Source organism: Citrus sinensis, chromosome 5, assembly GCF_022201045.2.
Source record: "Citrus sinensis cultivar Valencia sweet orange chromosome 5, DVS_A1.0, whole genome shotgun sequence".
Taxonomy (NCBI): Eukaryota; Viridiplantae; Streptophyta; class Magnoliopsida; order Sapindales; family Rutaceae; genus Citrus; species Citrus sinensis.
The window spans coordinates 36,491,505-36,512,915 of NC_068560.1; the positions used below are offsets into that span (position 1 = coordinate 36,491,505).

Here is a 21,411-nt window from a genome sequence, read left to right on the forward strand (position 1 = left end):
GTTTGGTAGGCTCATCAAGATTGTTGTGAACTGGACTTCAATGGTTGATAATATAGTTAATAACATATTGGTATTGTTAAACATAATTTAATTCTCTGGCAGGTCTTTATAGACCGAAACCGTCATAAATTGCAATGCTCACCTAAAACAGTCTGTTTGAATCTCACTTCATTTGGTGACTGGTCCTAGCTGCACTGAACATACAATTGCGGATTTGAAATGCAACTGTGGAGACTATTTCACTGGAAATCCAAACTCGGGTGAAACAATAAGTGGAAATGCGAACTCATAAAAGCAATTAGAAAATCAATGGTCTGACACTTCAGAAACCTTGGATTTTAGATCGAAGCACAGATGGCATACCTACTGTATTTGGTACTGTTCTGCGTTGTTGCCCCCTCTTCCGTAGGTTATTGTTGCCTGGTTTCTATTTATTTATCCGAAGACTCTATAGTCTCTTCAAAATCAAAATCACCCAACCTAGTAAGGATTAGATTTAGTTTGAGTAATGTGGTGGTGTTTTGGAAAGAAATATGCAAAAGTCGATGTATCCGTTTTATGCCAATTCTTGACATTTGACAATGATACATCTACGCTCAAAAGTTGACTAGAGTAGCATTCTTTAGTCGCTCACTGTCTGTATCTATCAGCTTTAAATTCAGCTATTCAATTGTGATACAAGTAATGGGAGTTGGTTTGCGGCTTCTTCTGATTTATTATGCATTTAAAATCCGGATTAAATGCTTGTAACAAGGCAGCGACGCTCTTGGTGGTGTACTCGTATCTCGGTCGGGTGTCGCGATCGAACGGGAAGTTTTAAATCTGGATGAAACAATAGATGATACAAGAATGTTAACTGGGTTCCAAGTACAACTGGCAAAATTTATAGGTATAATTGATTTGATTTGATTTGATTTTTTTTTTTTAAAAAAAAAGTACAAAACTTGATTTCAATCTCTTGGTTGCGACATTCATTTAAACTAATGCCACGTAAGGACGGAACGATGTAGTGAGTGATGGAATAACTTTAAATTCGTACAACCGTTTCATTTATGATTGGAAACCTTCAAAAGCTAAAAATATTTTTGATTTTAGAGTTAGTACACTAACATAAACTATAAACTAGTAATGTCGTGAGGAAGACGTATCTGTCTGTATTATAATCAATGTGGGTCTACATTAACAATAACATTGGGTTATTGTCTCCATTGATGTTGTATACGTATTATCCACTCTCAAACTCCCACGAACTCAAGTTAATTATAAATACAGATTTAATGAATATCCATAAAATTATCACTTATTTAGGATAGGAAAAACGCAAATTTAAAAAAAAAGAAAAGAAAAGAAAAAAGAAGTTAAAAAACAGGTGAGCCAGGTTTAATCACTACCTCACGCGAGTGGAAAACAGAGTAGCTTTCAAAGCAGCTTGGACAAAAAGAAAACAGAAACAGATAGATAAGGCTACGGTGCATGAGATTGTCGAATTAGAGTCGTAGCCGTCTACATTCTCCATCCAACGGCTGATCCGCCAACTCAAAATCTGAGCTTTCCAGGTGGCATATTTTAAGGAATTTTATCACGCACTCGCATCCTTCACGAGACGGGAGAGGGGAATATCGGAATCGATCATGACACTACCCTTCTTTCTTAGATCCACAATGCTAGCTTTCCTCTTCTTTGCTCAAAGTTTAATACACAACAAGATGCCTCAATAATAAATAAAAACAAGCTTCAAAGTTTGAACCAAATACTCAGTTCTTCAATAAAATTAATTTTAATAAACAATGGAGTCCGAGCTGAAAGACCTTAATTCAAAGCAACTCAAGTCGACGGCTTCCTCCGACGATGGCGGCTCAGCGAAAGACGACCGGCCGCTTCTCAAACCGGACGCAGCTGAGAACATTCAGGAATTGGAGAAGAAATTCGCTCCGTACGTGCGCAACGACGTGTATGGCACCATGGGCCGCGGCGAACTACCATTGGCGGAGAAGTTTCTCATTGGTATCGCCATGGTCACGCTGCTTCCAATACGCGTCGTTTTGGCGATGACTGTATTGGTTATTTATTACTTGATTTGTCGCGTCTGCACGCTCTTCTCTGCGCCGAATCGAGGCGAGGACGAGCAGGAGGATTACGCGCACATGGGCGGCTGGAGAAGGTCCGTTATTGTAGTCAGTGGCAGATTTTTGTCCAGAGTCATGCTTTCTGTGCTTGGCTTCTATTGGATTACCGAAACGTTTCGGATTCTAGATGTGCAAGAAAAGTCTGAGGTTATATTCATTTTGACGTCGAACTTTTTTTTTTTTTAAATTAAGAGTTTAATAGTAGTTTATTAGAGTATTGGTTTATTATACAGAACGAGGCCAAAAATCAATCTAAAGATGAAGATGAAGCTAAAGATCAAGATGAAGAATCTGGAAGGCCCGGGGCAATAATATCTAATCATGTATCATATTTGGATATTTTGTATCACATGTCTTCTTCTTTTCCAAGCTTTGTTGCCAAGGTTAGTTAACTTAACAATCTTGAGGTTATGTTAGTATTAGGTTGGTGCATCCACTGACTTGTTTCTGTTTGTATTTTGTCAATTTGTTTCATTGTCTATAAAGAGATCGGTTGCTAAGCTTCCCCTCGTTGGTCTCATCAGGTTCGTTCACTTTATACTAACTTTCTCAAATTTCATTCATAATTGAGAATTAACTTATTTCATATTCTGAAAATTGCCATTTTTTTTGGGGAAGTTAGTTACAGTATTTGAGGATTCACATTTTATTTTGTACCTTAATCTTAATCGTTAAGGGGAAAGATAATACTTTGATTGTTGTTTTTGTTGTAAAACGTATTGAATTCTTTTTCTTTCCGCCCCTAGTTGTATTTGTATCTACAAAATGTGGGAGGAGATTAAATTTGTTTGACTTGTTTTTGCAGCAAGTGCCTTGGTTGTGTCTATGTTCAGCGGGAGTCTAAGTCATCTGATTTCAAGGGTGTTTCAGGTAGATGTTCCCCCTCCTCCCTCCCCCCTCTCCCCCTCTCTCTCCCCCCCCCCCCCCCCCCCCCCCCCCTCCCCCCCCCCCCCCTCCCCCCCCCCCCCCCCCAACGAGGCCAAAAATCAATCTAAAGATGAAGATGAAGCTAAAGATCAAGATGAAGAATCTGGAAGGCCCGGGGCAATAATATCTAATCATGTATCATATTTGGATATTTTGTATCACATGTCTTCTTCTTTTCCAAGCTTTGTTGCCAAGGTTAGTTAACTTAACAATCTTGAGGTTATGTTAGTATTAGGTTGGTGCATCCACTGACTTGTTTCTGTTTGTATTTTGTCAATTTGTTTCATTGTCTATAAAGAGATCGGTTGCTAAGCTTCCCCTCGTTGGTCTCATCAGGTTCGTTCACTTTATACTAACTTTCTCAAATTTCATTCATAATTGAGAATTAACTTATTTCATATTCTGAAAATTGCCATTTTTTTTGGGGAAGTTAGTTACAGTATTTGAGGATTCACATTTTATTTTGTACCTTAATCTTAATCGTTAAGGGGAAAGATAATACTTTGATTGTTGTTTTTGTTGTAAAACGTATTGAATTCTTTTTCTTTCCGCCCCTAGTTGTATTTGTATCTACAAAATGTGGGAGGAGATTAAATTTGTTTGACTTGTTTTTGCAGCAAGTGCCTTGGTTGTGTCTATGTTCAGCGGGAGTCTAAGTCATCTGATTTCAAGGGTGTTTCAGGTAGATGTTCCCCCCCCTCCCCCCCCCCCCCCCCCCCCCCCCCCCCCCCCCCCCCCCCCCCCCCCCCCCCCCCCCCCCCCCCGCCCCCTCCCCCCCCCCCCCCCCCCTCTTTTGGTCAAACTGCATTTGTTGCCATGTCTCTTAGTGTTTGATCTAGTGTTGGAAAGATTAAAGAACCAGGTTTAGCTCACACCAAGCATGGTTTCCATATGACCCCGTAGGCTGTCAACCTTGTGTACTGTTCCAGACTATTGTAGGGCAGAAAAGGAAGCTCGCTTCTGGAGCATGGAATCTCGTTTTAGCTTCATCATTCAAACTAAATCAGAACATCATTTGTAAATTACAGGACAAATTATGCTCACCTGTCTTGGCCGTGTCATACTTTTCTCCCCCATTACAGTGCCCTTGCTATAAACGATCAAGTGTTCCAAAAGCCATGTGTCTATAGCCCACAGCTTCCTTTAATTGTCTATGCTTCTCGGCTCTTCAAAGAAACATGCATTGGTCCCTTGTAGAAATGGCCTAAAGACAAAGTCACCTTTTGAGCGAAATTATTTTAACAACCACTGAATATCTGTCCTTTGCTGGCAGGTGTTGTGACTGAAAGAGTTCGAGAAGCTCATCGGGATAAATCTGCTCCAATGATGATGCTTTTTCCAGGTTAGTATTTCTGGATCTTGTTTATGTATCATAGATTGCTATGTCAATCTGATTATAAACAAAAGTGTTATAAGGATTACCCCTGAACTGGCAATCAGATATTATGTGTATTACTTGCATTGCTCGCATGGCACATTTTTCATTTTGTGATAAATAAGTGATTTTAGAAAACTAGGATTTTATGTGTGGCTTTGTATGATTCAAGGTATGGTTGGAGGGTTTACCTGCAAATTACTTTATTTTCTTTTCCTTTAAATTTACAAATCCATAGCTAATGCTGGATTCTTGAACCACATGATTTTAAATTTCTGGAATTGAATCGATAAAGCTACGAGAACTGATAATCCCTATGATGATATCTTCTAAAGTTGACATGCATGTAAATTCCCGGCTTAGTAACAATTGCCGATTTCATGTTCATCTTCAATTTCATTGCAGAAGGTACAACTACAAATGGTGATTATCTCCTTCCATTCAAGACTGGTGCATTTTTAGCAAGAGCTCCAGTGCTCCCCGTTATTCTTAGGTATCCTTATCAGAGATTCAGCCCTGCCTGGGATTCAATATCTGGGGTAATTCTCCTCAAACAATTTCATACAATGAAAGCTGGTTTGTTCCTTTTGACTTTTGGACACTTAAGAGTTGAAATGGTGGATGCAAGTTACCAAATATGGTTTGGCTTCACTTTGTTTTACAGAACCATCAGCGATACACATTAATATTTCAAGGTTTGGTCATCTAATCGTTCCTTGGCATATGGGACCATCTGTACCTGATTGATAGGGTACTGCCAGTAGAATTATTAACTTAGGAATTGATTTTAGATTTTGCATGATACAAGTTTCACCAGTTTGAGGGAGATTTGATTTTTGAAGACAGTTTGAACAATGCTGTATAATGCCATAACCAATACTGAACACAGAACATTCTTTTTATTCAAACAAAATTTTCTCTCCCTTTCTCTCACCATTTTCTTTTTCTGTAAATTTGAAGAGATTATTCTTCTGGTGCTGATGATAAGATTTGTGGCATCAGTCTGTGAAAACTCCACCTGTATTCTTGGGCTTAATTATTCATCCTGCATTGAGATGTTCGGACTATAAAAAAGTTGGTGGTTTTGAAACATGAAAAGCTGACTATTTTGGGGTTGCTACATTCATTCTTGTTCTTCTTAATGACAAAGGCATATAATATAAAGAATCTGGTGTTGCTGTGTATTGATCTGTTAATTGCTCATGTATTAACAGTGTCAGGATAATTTGATATATTTCCGTCACATCCTTTTAATTTTTCTCTTAATGTCAATGTGATCTTTCCATTTGCAGGCACGTCATGTTTTTTTTCTTCTCTGTCAATTTGTAAATCACATAGAAGTGACAAGCTTACCTGTCTACCACCCCTCGCAGCAAGAGAAGGATGATCCCAAACTATATGCTGAAAACGTTCGAAGGTTGATGGCTAGTGAGGTATGGATTTCGTCCTGCACAAAAGCTGAACTTTTGACTTCAAACTGAATTTTAAAGGTCATTCCATGATGACCGCTACAAAGGCCAATGTGTCAAAGCCAATAACTTTGTTGCCTTGAAAAACTTAAATGGGAACCTGTGATTTGATTTTATTGTTGTCTGTTCAGGCTTTGTTGGGACATATCCATCCAAAGGATTAAAATTGTAAATGTATATCAATGGTTGAAATCTGTTGATATTCTGGTAAAATGAGCAAAAAGATATTCGAAAGAGCATCTGGATTAGGTGTTGACAAACCGGTGATGTAGGAAGTATAGCCATGTTAATGGTTATATGATAGTGTCCCAGTTAGTCTCTCATCTATTGAAGGAAAAATTGTTCTGGTAGAAGCAAGTTGATGTTGATGCTTAATCTTTTACTTGAATTATGGTCTGCATGGTTAATATTGCCACTAGAGGTTGGACTGCCATTTGTATCAACATGCATTTGTTTCTGCTTCTGTTTTTGTGCAGAGAAATTTGACAGTGTCAGATATTGGACTTGCTGAGAAGCGAATATATCATGCTGCTCTCAATGGTAATAATAGCCTGCCTAGTGTTTTGCATCAGAAAGACGATTGATAATTTCTTGGCCTCGCTCCCATGTGTTATCTGGTCTCAGTTGAGTTTCTTAGTTTCAGTTGGTATTATCTCAGGAAAGCACTGCTGGAAAAAGTGGTGTGCCATTGTTGTCTTGTAATTTTTTATAAATAGAAAATATGACCATTGAAATAAAGTTTTTAGCTTGCTGGTGGATATCTTTTCTGAAAGCATCCAACTTATGAGCTACTGACTAATGTGTCTCGGTTTTATCGTACATTTTTAGTAGGTTAACTATTAGATGCCCTGACGCAGTTTTAGACAGAACTATGCCCCTGTAAATCTGAATCATCTCTTTCATGTTCCTGCAGGTTTGTTATCCCAAAGCTAATTCGGATTCGCCGTCTGTATATTCATTGTATGATTCTATTTTTTCATGGAAAGATTAAAAAAAAAAAGAAAAAGAAAAAGAAAAAGAAAAGCTGTGCAGATGTTTCAACTGTCATTTGTCTTAGTTAATAACACAATCACCTCAATTTTGGAGTACTGTTGGGAGTTAAACTAGAAGCAGGTGTCTCTCTCTGATGTTTCTACTCTTTTCAGTTAATAGACATCCAGGAAGTTGATCTATTCCATTAATTCATTATGAGGTGGCTTAGGAATTTACTGGAGCTGCTTAAATGGTGAATACATAGAGGCTGAAAGTTCCCAGCTCTATCGACTGTCACAGTCTGCTGTAGGTTATGGCATCAGCACCTCCACAAGTGATGAGGAGCTTGTCAAAATTTGCAAATTGAATCGACATGAACATTAGAATTGTCTTTTGGAGCTAAGCCCGTATCCGACGGATGTTGTCCTAATGTCCAGTGGGATATTTTAGAGCATGTAACATCACTCATTCGCTTGTAATATCTATTGAGCTAGTAGGCCTTAGAGAGAAATGAAAAGTTAGGAGAAGAAAAGCTGTTCGTTGTCCAATGAAAAAGGAAGTCTTTCTGCCTCATCTCAATTTAGTGAAAACGAATCGTAAAAGAGATGCAAAATACTTGAATCGTAGCTCAAAATCTTAGGTGTTTGTGGTTATGAGAAGCGTCATAACTATGCATTCCTCCTATTCTTAACGTATTCACTACTCAAATTATAGGACAGTTTATGGAAGCTAAAACTGTGGAATCCTCTGCTTTCCAAAAAAACTGGGTGGGTGCCATGCTAATTCAGAGCTTGAAAATGGCGCCCAGGTTCTAGCCGAAGTGCATTTTTTATCAGCTTTTGAGGCGAGTTGGTGCCCCAATTGGTTGGACCTACGGCTAGGCTAAGGGATCGATTCCCCTCAACAACCTTGGAGGAAGAGTGAGTTAGTTTAATAGGTAGTGTGTGCAAAAGTCTGAGCACGTGACCTTCCCTTGTTGGTGAGGGGAGACTTCAGTTTCTGCATTTTCATTCTCAAGATTCGTTCCATTTTCTTTTTTAACGCTCACTTTTATTTTTTTGCTCCCCTACAAATACAATCCATGTATTGTACCAACCAAATAACGTCCATCAAACTGTGGGCTGCGGCAGCGCATTATGTACAAATTGATGAACATCTTCCAGTAGCATAAAATAAATGAGACATTACAGTACTACTTGAAGGATACAGAATTTCTGCAGACAAATCTATTTGCTAAGAACAAATGATATCAGAATATTTGAGTCATAGGAACATATCTTCAAGATGGCAATTAGTTGATCTACCTTAATTCACAATAGTTTCTGACAGCAGAAGCATAGATGGCAAGCATCATTCAAACTTGCTAAACCAAGAATACTCGAGCGATGGCATCACATTTTGGCATACGTAAAGAACAGATTTAAAGAAAATCTCTTCATCAAGCTTATGCAGCTCAGTCTCCACATTAAAAGACTGCGTCGATGCTAAAGAAATCCTCTAAGCAGTTGTCTCACCTTTCCTTCAATGAACCATTGTTTGACCTTCTCAATTCCCATGATGGTAGGCAGCCTTTCAAGGGTGATTGTAGAAGCAGGGAGGACGTAGACAACTGTTTTTGCCGCATTGAGATTGATGACAAGCAACTAAATGCACTTCTTAGCCTCCTTTTGTCACTATCAATCGGCTGGTAATTAGGATCATGCCGCACAGCGGAAATCTTCAGGGCTTCAGGAAGCACGCAGTTGCAGACTGAACCTACCTCGAAGGAAAAATAAATAAATAAATATTGTAAAGATTAGAAAGAGGTGACCAATCAATCTTTATGCACACCATCTATTGAATTGGTCTGCCACCCAGAAAAAAAACAAGTATCAGGAGGCATAAGGCACATAGCAGATAGTACTTTAAATTGACAACTACCTTGGCAAGGAAAATAATACAACAAGAAAAGAGTACCTATTTTTGCCAGTCGATTCACCCATTTTGGAATTGGCTTCCCGGTTAGCTTATAACAAATGTCCTTGCAGAAATGATTGCAATTCTTAACAATCAAGTGATATGTATCACCATTATAGTGTGCAGATTGTCTCTCCATGAACTCTCTAACCTGAATAGGGTCCAAGCATGTGGTCCCAATGAATATTGATTTCCTGAACTTGAAGCCTGGGCACAGCCGTGGTTCAACCTCAAAAACGCCACTTGTTGGGTAGTCATGAGCTCCAAATGCATATTCTACACCATGGACTGCACAGAGCAGGTGCAGCAGATCAGAAAATCTGAAACTTCACTTGAAACTAGAGCGTAATATGAAGAGAAATAGACGTAACATGTAAAAGTTTCAACTGTTGTTTACTGTATAACTAACTGATCAGTTTACTAGCTGTTCACAATAGACCTATATTCCCTCTCCCACATCATGAGGACAATGATCTGTATCTTTAAAAGCAGGTTTGATTATAAATTTACAGTTGTAATTGGCACTGCCATAATTTAAGCCTCATATATGAAGCTTCGGTTTTCGCCTTCCATTTGCTTATGCACTATTAATCCTACGAAGAAGAGAAAAGAAATTTATCTCTTCCTTACTCTTTCAAAAACAGCACTTGGCTTGCACTGTTAAATGCGTATCGACACTTCATATAATATAACATCATTAACGAAATTCAATTTGAGATTGCCAGCAAGAATTTAGCAGACAGTAAATTATATTTTTAAGCATCAAATTATTCATAATTTAGAAAGTCAATAACTACAGTGAGGCATACGGTAATCCCAGTACAAAATTTAAGAAACACAAATGCATGTGCCAAATGAGTTAGAGCTCACCTTCCACACCAGAGTGATAGATACCGAGGCCTGCCCAGTGGACATAGCCATTCATTGGTGTCAAGTCATACACATTGAGATAAACTGGTGCTCGACCTGGACTATAGCTAGTTGACTTTGCTTTGGGGAACAGACAAAAACGTGTTGCTGATTTGCCTTTCAAGCGAAGGGGCACCACTGATTTCCAACCTTTCCTTAATCCAAATTTCATTTTAGTGCAATCGAAAGACCAGAACTCAATCAGTCCCCGTGTCCAACCTGTTCATGCATGCAAATATAAGAGAATTAGGCAAAACCATTAACCAATGGGGAAAGCTATCCATTGCGAGAAATCAAGACAAGCATATATCCGTGCACTAATGTCTCAAGCTTCATAATTTTTGAATCACAACCCTGATTCCAGTCACGAGCTACCTCCAAGAATCTGTTTGCTATTGTCCTGACCTTAGAATGCTCTTCAGAGAAAACATCAGAAGTTGACTTTCTCATTAGCTTATTAAATTAACCACCAATGCAACCAGCCAAGATTTTCTACAGCCTTTAAATGTATCAACGATTATCAAGATAATAAGGACATATGCAACCATGTTAAACTCTTGATAGATCTGCCTTTTAAATTCTAGTAAAATAAGTTATAAACAGACCATCAAAATTTGGCCACAATGACAAACAAGCAAACGGTAATGCTGGATTTCGTAAAACAATAAAGCTTGCAAATTCAATAAGGTGAAATAATAATAGAGTAATCTATAAACTTCATGTCAAAGCTTCAGTTTGATGTTGATTCATTCCAATGACCTAAGAAAATCCTTTTGCAGCATCCATCTATTTTCCTCTCTAATTTACAAACTCCAATGATATTATCATCTACCATCAAGGTTCTTATGAATCTTTCCTTAACTTTAGACATCAATTTACTGGAGTGTATTATTTTTATAGGTGAAAAATTGAAAAAATCCATCAACCAATGATTAACGGAAAGGAAATGATAAATAATCAGCATACTTGTCAACTCATAGAAACTATCTGCATCAGAAGTTGACAGTAGTTCTAAAAAAATTGCATAAAAATATTTTAGCAAAAGACAAATGTGGCTGGACGAGGGTAATGAAAAAAAAAAGGGTAATGGTCAACTCCTAATCTTGAGAAATTCATTCCGACTGCTTGGGGTTGGCAAGAACACATAATCCATTTTATACAGAAGCACAGGACGTTGAAACCCAACAATAATCTACATCGGTACTTTTGTTGTAGATGAAGCAGAATAATATGAGCATAAAGTCATGGTAGACAACCATGACTTGAAATCTTGAAACTTTGGAAACTTTTAAAGCAGGAAACAATTTTCTCCATAAAAATTACGTACCAAATAGAGTATTTTTCTCCATAAAGACTAAGAACTTCAACAATCAAGTATTGAAAATTTTCAAATAAGCAATGAATATAACCAAATTCCACACAAACTGACTGGAATTGCAGCGTTCTGGTGAAGCTATGAGAAGAAGAACAAAGTCTAATGGGTGCTTAAGATAAAAGGGTCGGCTTTTTAAGTATCATACAAAGAGAAATACTTCGGAGTTAGCAGAAGCAATTCACAACAAAAGTCAATAACACTAAAGTATCGGACCAAGCAAAACAAAATTGCAACTTGTCGTCCCAGACAATCATAAATGACAATGAAAGGGAAAAAAAGAAGAAGAAGAAAACGAAAGAAACTTGATTTTGTTTGGTCTTCTTCTAAGTTTAACAAAGACAAAAGGAAGCCAACTCATGATAAAAATCCAAATCCTCATTGTTTCTTCAGATATTTCCCAGCAACCAAACAAACGCATACGAAAGCAAAGTGGAAAGCACAAAATAAGAAACAAAGAGAAATGTACGCTGAGTAATATGGAGGCGCAATTTAGAAGGAAACAACCGGAGGGTGCATTAATAGAACTCACAGATTTAGAGTGGATGGACATTGATTTGAACTTCCATGTTGATTAAAACAAACCGCCTACCTACAGCTAAGGCCTAATTGTTCCCATTTCCCAGTTCAGGCAACAGGCGAAAATATCTCAAATTTGGCAGTTAAAGAGGAAAGCTAATTGCTTAAAGAGCTTTTTGTACTTGCTCTTTATCTTATCTCTCACTATTAACTACCTAAATCACAGGCAGCATGTTTTTTTTTTTAACTAATCCGGATAAATTAATTAAATATATATACTGTGAGTTATTTCCTCTTCAGTTACTAAAAAAAAACAAAAAAATAATTGTGAATTTACGGGTCATCGTCTTACCCAGGACCCCCATGATTGGTGATAGTTCGACTCATTGTCTTTCTCAGCACGTGGCATGTTATTTTCTTCTTCATTTTTTCCAATTTGCCCACAAAAATAACAGAAACAAATAAAATTACTCAATTCTTTTCATTCAAGTGACCCATGACACAAGCAGGGAAAATCTGATACCCAAGAACTTTTATATCTCTTTCAATCGAAAACAAAAAGAAAGTGTATGTGTAATTATGGCAGTTGGGGTCCGCTGTCACCTAATTTCAAACTTCACATGCGATCAGATAAAATTATGTATTTCATTTGGTCAATTGGCATTTACTCTTTCAAGATTTTTAGCGTTTTTGGGAGCATTTGCATTCGTCGCGTTATCAACCGACATCAAAATTAGAGCTCTCAAATAAGTATTAAAAGAAAACATTGGAATTTATAAACATGTTCTATGATTCTTTCTTGATTTACTGATCTTCTAACAGTGGGTTCGCATGTCGTTTTCTGAAGACGTAAAACGGACGTTATATATACACGGCAAGCTCTCTGAATTGCAAGTTTAAGGATGCAACAAAATGTGCATAGAACGTGCGCGTATCAATCAATTTTCAAGTCTAATGATCATTTTGTTAGTAATCTATTCATGAATAAGAATAAAAATCAAAATAACTTAACTCGGTTTCATTTGTATGTATATTTTTTCTGAGGAATTTTAAATTCAACAATAAATGATGCTGGGCCTCGGGCGTTATTCTATTAACGTTACATTAAAGTTTCTCTTGCTTTCAAAGTCAACATTATTACATTAATACATGAATGTTCTAAAAAACAAAGAATAAAATTGCCAGCTCTTCATTACAGAGATACAGCTGCTTCTGTCATGTCAACTGCCTCCATGAATATCTTGTGTTTTCGTTCATTAATCACCATCGTTCCATTTTCTGCATGGCCACCACTTTTCATAAATTTATTCAATTAATTTTGGAAACTTTATTTATTTATTTACTGAGAAAACAATTTTAGAAATTTCGGGGAATGGAGAAACTGTTGAGTGTTGAGTTTCATTTATGGGCAATTTTCATCTCTGCTCCAATGTCGTCTGTATTCTTGTTCCCCACGTGGAAATGCACACAGATATTATGGGCTTTTGCCATCTGGTCTTTTACACATCAGCCGGGAATCAATCATCTGGGGTTAATAACATATGGATAACTAAATTTTTATACTTCTACAAATACGAGCATAATTTCCCCATTTGTTTGATCAGGCCCCAGACTGGCGAGTGCTGCTGCAAGGTAAATTGCCAATCATTGTCAATTGATCAAAATTTAAGGTGCGTTTGGGGTTGAGATTGAGCAGTTGTAACTTAAAAGATATAATATTAAAGTATTTGATAAACATTAATTGTTATAGTTTGGAAACTGTGTTGATGAAGAAAAATCTATTATATTTTTAATAATTTTGTCAAGATTATTATTTAAAAATTATATTTACTATGTCTTTAATAATTAGGTCTCTAAATTTATAGTTGTAACTTAAAAATTATGAAACCTTAATCCTAAAGAAGCTCTTAGTAAATGAACAAAGCTTCACCATGTGCCACAAGCAAGATCCACAAACAATTTGAAAAATATTATTATTTTGTCTGTTTTTCGTTATTTCTCAAATTAACTAATTATTATTTATTAACTTTGAGAGACAATGTTATTTTTTTTAATTGTTTGAATAATGGTACAAAATTAGTGAATGAAATACACCACTCACTTGTTTCCTTCTCTGATTTATTGCTCACACAATTTAATATTCGTTGTTTTAAATAATAGAAGATTAATTTGATCCGTTTTACATGATTTACTTGATCATGATCGGGGACCCGTTTGATAGCAATGATAAAAATTATACTTTATTTGTGAAAAATAAAAAAAATTTAGGAACCTAATATTATTGTTACTTGGCTTCAATTTTGACGTGCGAAGGGCAAAACTGCAGGATAAACTCAGGTACATCAGGGGAAGGTGAAGGTGCGGATTACCACACGAGGAGTGTCGTGCATACGATAACAAAGCGTGGTTGGCCGAGTTGTTGTCGCTCGTCTGTCGATGGCGTTGCACATTTCTTCTGAGCAATTCCCACGCTCTTCCAGTCAGGCTCCGGTCACATGGAGTCAGAAGTATTTCTTAATGGGACCACTTTGGTCATCAGATTGATTGATTTGACGTCGGTGCTCCTTAGTGTGGTTCTTTAAGCCAAACAATCAATCTTTGCTAACCAACGAAATTGATGCGGTTTAAGGTCTAAATTGGCCGTCACAAAGAGAAATTAGGATTTTCTTGCGTGTACTTAAAAGTAGATTTAGGCTATTATATACTAGAACTCTAGAATAAAGGGTACTTTCAAATTCTTCATGATTATGGAAGGTTGTGAAAACTGCTGCAGCTCTGTATATTCAAACCTTGCCAATCGCCAAAGAGAGAAAAACAATGGTGAAAAAACAAGCATTGATCCATTATTGATTATTACCAGTCCTTACCTTTATATTCTTTTTAGGTGACAAATTCGAATAATAGTACCCAATGCTCGTCATTTCAAGACCCTTTTTCTTTCAATTCGCTGATTGGTCAATGTGCATGAAATTAAACGATTGAGTAGTTTGACTAAACATCACCATAACAACTTTTACTCGTACAATAGAAGAAACCCAAAAACACAGGAATCGGTTCTTAATTCAAGTGTTGTGATGGGAAAGGAAAAGCACTTTCGTGATATACACAATGTGGCAATTTGAATGCTCTATATAACAAATGCTGTATAGTATAACCTATATGAACAATCAAAATGATGTCGACATGACACAATAAATTTCATTTTGTACACTGCCAAACGACGAGCAAGATCTCGGTGACAGGTGAATCGACATTGAACATTTCCTAGTCACAGCGAACCAAGTGAGTTGAAATGAGTCCATGCCTCCTGTATGCCAGTAGATAAACTTTGTTAGGTCTGCTTAAACTCACAACTATATCAGAAACAAATTTGTCTTGCCATGGAGATGTTTCACTAGCCACTCCTCGTGGATAACTTAGCAGCTAAAGATTTTTTTTTTTAAACACTCAGATGTTATTTGCAACAAATAACTATGATCTGTTTTTCATTCCATTGCTCCAAAAAAATGAGAGATATTATAAAGCAGCCAAATGATCAGAGAGTTCGGGTTGAAGTGGACATCTAGCTGATCATCCCATGTTCATCAGTTCCTCATAAAAGAATTTGCTTGCCGATTGATCAGAAATAGTGTACAATCATAAAGAAGCTTCCCATTTCCAAAATCACATGAAACGTAATTTCACGTCATGAATATCAGAGGTTGAAATTAAATATGGATGCAGGGTACTTAGAAAGACAATCGTCAGGCTAACAATTTCATCTCTTATCAGGCTGAGAAGCATGAAGAGATCTTCTAATCGCGAGACTAAGTTGGCAGAGCCAGCATGCAAAGGGGTGCACTGCCCAGTTATGGAAATAACTACTCTGCAGTATATAACTAAATCTCCCTAGCAAGAAAATAAACATACGTCAATCCATTACCTGCAAAATATCGAAAACCTTTTCTGCAATGTATGTTTGTTGACAAGTTGCACCCTTTTGCTGCAGCTTATCGGGGTGTAGACAGAGTAAAGCTTTTTGATAAGATCTTTTCACTGCATTTCCCTCAATTATGTCAACAAGAGGAACAGGCTTCCATCCACTCGCAGGCCATAGAATCTGCATTTTTGGCCAAAATTAGTTCCAAGAAATCAAAGAAAGTGAAAAGGAATGTGGCTTAAGACTCCGGAGAGTAAAACCTTACAACATCCAGTTTCCAAGGATATAACTAAAAGTCATCAATCAGATAACCTACACCTAAAGTCATGCTAATTGCACACAACAAAGCGTCATGGTTCAAGTTTACAAGTTATGACATAAGAGATATTTATTGACGCCAACAAATAAGAAGGTTAGAGAAACTAGACATAAACTAGAAGCACACCAATTCAAACGAGGTCAAGTCCTTTTATTGCCATTAACATAGTATATCCAGTATATGTCTCAAAGTACAACAAGAAACAAAGAGGTCTCCAAGAAGAAGAAAAAAGTGCTCAGAACTGAATCCATCCATACGCTAAACTCACATATTGTAGAGTTGACAGCAGTGAGCGTATGTTTCCTTCCTTTCCATTTGACCATTTTCGTATTTGAACATCAATTGCCTGCACCATCTGAAGTTTCAAAATTACTGTTCTACAAGAAGTTGTAAGCAACATGTTTACAGTGCATGTACTCTATATCACCTGGAACTCTTGAGGATCATTGCCAAGTTTTCGTAGTTTGTTGTCATCTTTTGTTACCTGATTTACCTGTCACATAAGCCCAAGTGCGCCAACTTCTCAGAAAATGCAATTTATAACTAGATATTATACATGTGGAACATAATGCCCTTACATTCAAATGTAAGCATTCTTAGATATAAACCTTAATCTTATCGGATTGGATTTAGGGATGGCAAAAATCCCCACGGGGACGGGTACCCTCGGGGATTTTCCCCATTCGGGGAGGGTATGGGGATAATTTCATACCCAATTTCTTATTCGGGGAGGGGACGGGGAAATTTTTTTACCCAATTTCTTATTCGGGGAGGGGACGGGGATGAGGTGGAATCCCCATCCCCTACCCATTTCCCCATTTTAATTTTTAATTTAATTTTAATTTTTTAAAATTACTAGTAAATAAATTATAAAATTTAAATTATAAAATTATAAATATTGGTAAAAATAAAAAATATCAAAATATTTATATTATTAAACTTTTAGGCCTAATTAGCTAATTAAAGTTCTAAATTTTTATTTAGGACATTAAAAAGACTGAGTAGATTTTATTAGCCAAATTTTTTTTAATTTTGATATTCTTTAAATATTTTAAACTTAAATCTATTTTTTATTTAATTTTAGATGTTATAATTGCCCACAGCGAATCACAATTTTAATATCTAATCTAATCTAATCTAATATTTACTTTTGATTTGCTCCGATTTAACTATTGTGTTGTAAAGGGAATAGTCCACATTTATAAAGTGCCCACGCCACCATTGAAAAAGTTAATTTTGAATCTAAATTTGATTTTATTTGTAACAATTTTGTATTAGACTATTAATTTGTTCATGATAGTTTGTAAAATAAGTTTGTATCTCTTGTATGTTGCGTTACTTACTAATTTAATGTATGTGACTTTTGTAATAGATATTAATGTAAGATATATTTCGAACTTTACTTTTATTTGAATTTTTTATTTTAATATGATTAACTCAAAATCGAAAAAAAAATGTATTAGTTAATCGGGGATCGGGGACCCTCGGGGATCCCCTGTTATTATTCGGGGAGGGGATGGGGATTCTCTCAAGTAATTCTGACGGGGACGGAGAGGGGATGGGGACATACGTAAAATATCGGGGATGGGTACGGGGAGATCGGTCCCCTCCCCTCCCCTCCCCATTGCCATCCCTAATTGGATTCATGTGTATGAGTTAAATAACTTAGCATCGACATTTCTCTTCTATATGGCAAATGATCAAGTAGGTAATAAGTGGAAAAAATATATATATAGAATCGTTTTCTTCTGGGATAAATCACAAACCAGAGAGTTTCCTTGGAAGGACTTATCTATATCGCCAGTTTCCTTTGAGCCATTACCTCCTGATTCTGGAAAAAGTACATGTATAATCATGATCAAGTACCAAATGAAAAAGTTAAATTGTATGTTAAACAAGCTGTGGTCAGAGGGTCTGATGGCAAAATAGTGATGGCAGCTGTCAAAACTGTACCATTTAGAGGAGAAGCAAGATACTCAGAAGCTGAAGCTGTGGAATGGGGGGTCCAGGTTGCAACAGAAGCAAAAATGCAGTCAGTGATTGTAGAAACAGATTGCCTGGAAGTGACTAATTTAGTCAACAAGAAGTTAGGAAGCAGGACCGAAATTTTTTGGGTGATTTCAGAGATTCAAAGCATGTGTAGGCAGTTTGAGTTTGTCAGGATTGAGCATACCCCCAGAACTTGTAATTTAGAAGCTCACTGTCTAGCGAAATTTGCCATAGACTTTAAAGAGTCAGTTGTATGGGCCAATGAAATTCCTCAGGCCGTTTTGGATGTATTCACAAAGTTGAAGCAATGAAAGTCTTACTTTCCTTCTCAAAAAAAAAAGAGGGAAAAAGTTCAGTTTGGGGGGGGGGGGGGGTGTTGGGGACAGAAATTGCACAGCACAAGAATCGACTTTGACATGTCAACAAATTGCTACACTGGAGACTAGATTAGCCTAAGCTATTATTTCACCGTAGTTGATGGTGAGAAACTGAAAATGCTGGTGCAGCTCATAACCTGCCAGCTGACAAGTACTAAATAAATCCACTTCTACGATAACAGAAGGTTAGAATAACTAACCAGTACTTGAGCTATCCTTCCATTCAGGAGTCCCATTAGACATATGGTTGGTGGTGTTAGTGGCAGCCTGCTGTTTTTCTGAGTGTGGAAGATTTCCATTGACCTGAAAGATTACAGAGAACATTCATTTTTTCAGACTCACCAAAACTTCGGAGGGAAAAAGGAAAAAGATTTTTGCAACTGGAAGATCTCACATTCAATGTATCATTGGTATGTAATTGAGAGAAATCAAATTATAGTAAGTTGAGTACCATGATAGGAGTATCAGGGAATGATTTTTTCTCATGCTTAGTGGACTTGTGAATTTTCCCATCTGGTGCAATCTTGCTAAAATTTGCATCTTTCTCTGGTTTCGAATTGCCCGTACCCTTCCATCTAGAGCTCTTACTCTGAGGGTCGACATTGATTTTTGATTTTGATAAACCTTCCTGGTTGAAAATTTTAACAAACTCTTTGACCTTTCCCCTAACTCCGGTTTTGCAGAGATCTTTAGAGTTCATGGGTGAACCCTGTAGGCCACCTTTACCAACTTCACCACACTCCCGCTTTACATCTTGTTTCTTTTTGTTTTTACTGAAATAGGGAACTACCGATGATTTTTTAGTACATTTCACTTTACTTTCTTTTTCACTAGCATTTTTGTTCATCTCTTCATTGCCTGCCAGAATCAGAAAAACCACTTTTAGTTTAAGGAAGATAAATGTAAAATAAAATCATAAGACAGTACAGTTCACCACTGATATAATTGATCTAGAACATGGCTCACTTCGTTCATAATGATCATTGTAGAACAGAGAACAAAGAGGTTTCAACTCAGGCTTGTGAGCTTCTTCAGCAACCACTGAAACTTTCTCTAATTCATTGTGCAAACCTATCTCAGACTGTGAATGGGATTTTGTTTCTTCTCCTGTATTCTCTAAGGTAGCATCACCAGGATCAGCTGTTGGCCACGTTTCTACTGTATTTTCAGTGCTTGTATCAGGAGGTGCAGTGTCATTTTGTTTGTTATGTTCTATTCTGAAGGACTCGCTATCTGCTAAGACTCCAACATTTAAATGGAGTTTAGTATCATGTAATGTCTCTGTAGGTAATTCTTTCTCACCTCCTACCCATCCATCAGAGCTTGAGCATTTATCAGCATCATTATTTTCTTTTGATTTTGATCTATTCACTTCCCTGAGAGGCATATCAAATGGCACCCTCTTGCTTGCCCATTTGTATATTGAGAAGTGAAATAGGTTGCCACTAGTCAGAACTTCTGAACTATTTGATTCCATTTTTGAATTACCTACTGTCTCTGTATCAGCATCTTTGTTGCTAAGAGAAAACTCCCGGGATAAGATGCTTTGGCGATACGAAGATCGAGTCTCATTTCCCTCCTCACGACTCAGGTTTAGGCTTGATGATCTCAAAAGAGAAGAAGAATGATGGTTTATACCATTTGAAGTACCATCCTGGCTTTTATATGGGCTACGAGGAGCTAAACCAAATGTTGGAAGTTCCATCCCTTTCGTGAATTTAGCAGGGAGGCTGTAAAGTAAAATGAAATGCAAGTATGCCAACAGGAAACATGAACCATGATCAGAAAGTAAAACATGGGAACATATCCACATTCAGTATACATGTTGTCATGTTGACAAGCAAACAGGCAGTAATATGCATATATAATAAAAAAGGCTAATGTAGGAAACTTGGCGAGTCTTAGCTTGGTATTCAGTTATATGAATCAACATAGAAGTTCCTAATTTGTACATAGGTAGATGTTTCTAAATGCCAGCCAAACATAGCAGTTTGTGTGCGTCAAAACAGAAGAGGCACTGGATACAGTGAGTTAAGGTAAAAGAAGATTCAAAATATTGATAACCGGAAACCATTTAAGTCAGGTTATTCACCACATCATTATTGTCTTTTCTCTCAAATTTTCCAATAATTAAATGGAACTAAGAGTAAAAACCTGAATTCTGCATGAATTGAAATCCCAGAAGGCTCAGCTTTAGGTGGCAGCGGGCGTGCAGGGCTTAAAACTCGAGAAGCCGGTGACGAAGAAGAATAAGGGTCCCGGTCACAAATCCTGGGAGAAGAACTCAAAGACCCGTTGCCTCTAAAAATGTCATCAAAAAAGTTCTCACTTGGATAACGCCTCCGATTCATGCCCTCTTCCCCGAACACCGGCTTCTCCCTTACACCATTCCAAGAATTACGAGAAGCAACAGTTTCGTCATCCCCTCTAAAGCCATCGTTTTCTGTAACTTCACTGGGACTGTAACTGCATCGTGTCTCATGCATTGAGGACCGCCTCGGTGGGCCACCAAACACGTCGTCAAAATCAATATCTGAGTTTCCGCCAGCTGCCGTGGGCTTGGGGGAAGATGAAGAATGCTCGTTCATGAATGATCTTTGGGGACCATAGCCCAGAAGAACGCTTTCTCTTTGAGAAAATCTCTCCATTTTAAACAGCACAGTACTATTATCCCTCCAAAAACTTCACTGACTTAAAAGAAAATTGGCGGGAAATGGAAATCCCATAAGCACGAGACGAGACTGACGGCTAAACGAAACGCAAGAGTGATTTCAAACTTTTCAATGTTTGCTGTTGATAAAATTGTGGAATGATGTTGGCGAGGCGATGGTTTGAAAGAGAGAAATCGGAGGAAGAAGAAGACAGAGTGGGGCAGTTTTGCGAGGTTTTGAAGCCACACAAGACCGGTAGTGAGGATCTATCTATCTACATGTTTGGATCGGATAAGAAAAATCCAATTGACAAAGTATAATTTGTCATGTACCATGCACGCATATTCTTTTATTAATTAAATTCTCTTGGTGACCGTTACATTGGAATTAAATTAGTTTTGTGATACTGCTCTTACTAGCGTTCGCTTTCTTTTTGTACAAGCCACAGCCTGATAGTTATGGCTGTGGAATTATGGTCTCTTATTGGTTTTCCGATTGGATACAAACATCATCAACTAGATAAACTTTTTT

General features: G+C 37.2%; 3 protein-coding genes across 10 annotated transcripts; 1 reads left to right on the forward strand and 2 right to left on the reverse strand.

Moving 5' to 3' along the window:
• The first annotated feature begins 1,441 nt into the window (after nt 1-1,441).
• On the forward strand, nt 1,442-7,024 carry LOC102624675 (lysophospholipid acyltransferase LPEAT1). Of its 4 annotated transcripts, XM_052440977.1 has the most exons (9): nt 1,442-2,273; nt 2,360-2,509; nt 3,352-3,389; nt 3,671-3,735; nt 4,327-4,395; nt 4,834-4,967; nt 5,721-5,861; nt 6,374-6,437; nt 6,811-7,024. In XM_052440977.1, the coding sequence occupies exons 1-9, from the start codon at nt 1,788-1,790 to the stop codon at nt 6,828-6,830; spliced, it is 1,167 nt and encodes a 388-aa protein (XP_052296937.1). In that variant the 5' UTR covers nt 1,442-1,787; the 3' UTR covers nt 6,831-7,024. The 4 variants fall into 4 exon arrangements, with proteins under 4 accessions (XP_052296937.1, XP_006473465.2, XP_052296936.1 ...); XM_006473402.4 differs by lacking the exons at nt 3,352-3,389; nt 3,671-3,735; nt 6,811-7,024 and adding exons at nt 2,613-2,650; nt 2,932-2,996 and having other exon boundaries at nt 1,443-2,273; nt 6,374-6,655; XM_052440976.1 differs by lacking the exons at nt 3,352-3,389; nt 6,811-7,024 and adding an exon at nt 2,613-2,650 and having other exon boundaries at nt 1,444-2,273; nt 6,374-6,655.
• An 873-nt stretch (nt 7,025-7,897) lies between these two features.
• LOC102625145 (deSI-like protein At4g17486) lies at nt 7,898-11,834 on the reverse strand. 4 transcript variants are annotated; one of them, XM_006473404.4, is made up of 4 exons: nt 11,639-11,834; nt 9,696-9,953; nt 8,826-9,113; nt 7,898-8,624 (listed from the first exon to the last, which is right to left on the reverse strand). In XM_006473404.4, exons 2-4 carry the CDS (start codon nt 9,904-9,906, stop codon nt 8,380-8,382), a joined length of 744 nt encoding a protein of 247 aa, XP_006473467.2. In that variant the 5' UTR covers nt 9,907-9,953; nt 11,639-11,834; the 3' UTR covers nt 7,898-8,379. The 4 variants fall into 4 exon arrangements, with proteins under 4 accessions (XP_006473467.2, XP_024952042.2, XP_052296940.1 ...); XM_025096274.2 differs by lacking the exon at nt 11,639-11,834 and adding an exon at nt 11,576-11,593; XM_052440980.1 differs by lacking the exon at nt 11,639-11,834 and adding an exon at nt 11,062-11,561 and having other exon boundaries at nt 7,898-8,618.
• A 2,742-nt stretch (nt 11,835-14,576) lies between these two features.
• Nucleotides 14,577-21,210, reverse strand: LOC102625431 (J domain-containing protein required for chloroplast accumulation response 1). 2 transcript variants are annotated; one of them, XM_052442679.1, is made up of 10 exons: nt 20,384-21,210; nt 19,196-19,959; nt 18,681-19,087; nt 18,430-18,532; nt 17,817-17,852; nt 17,630-17,694; nt 16,291-16,356; nt 16,132-16,209; nt 15,548-15,724; nt 14,577-14,932 (listed from the first exon to the last, which is right to left on the reverse strand). In XM_052442679.1, the coding sequence occupies exons 1-10, from the start codon at nt 20,875-20,877 to the stop codon at nt 14,894-14,896; spliced, it is 2,229 nt and encodes a 742-aa protein (XP_052298639.1). In that variant the 5' UTR covers nt 20,878-21,210; the 3' UTR covers nt 14,577-14,893. The 2 variants fall into 2 exon arrangements, with proteins under 2 accessions (XP_052298639.1, XP_006473468.2); XM_006473405.4 differs by lacking the exon at nt 17,817-17,852 and having other exon boundaries at nt 20,384-21,207.
• Between the last annotated feature and the right edge of the window lie 201 nt (nt 21,211-21,411).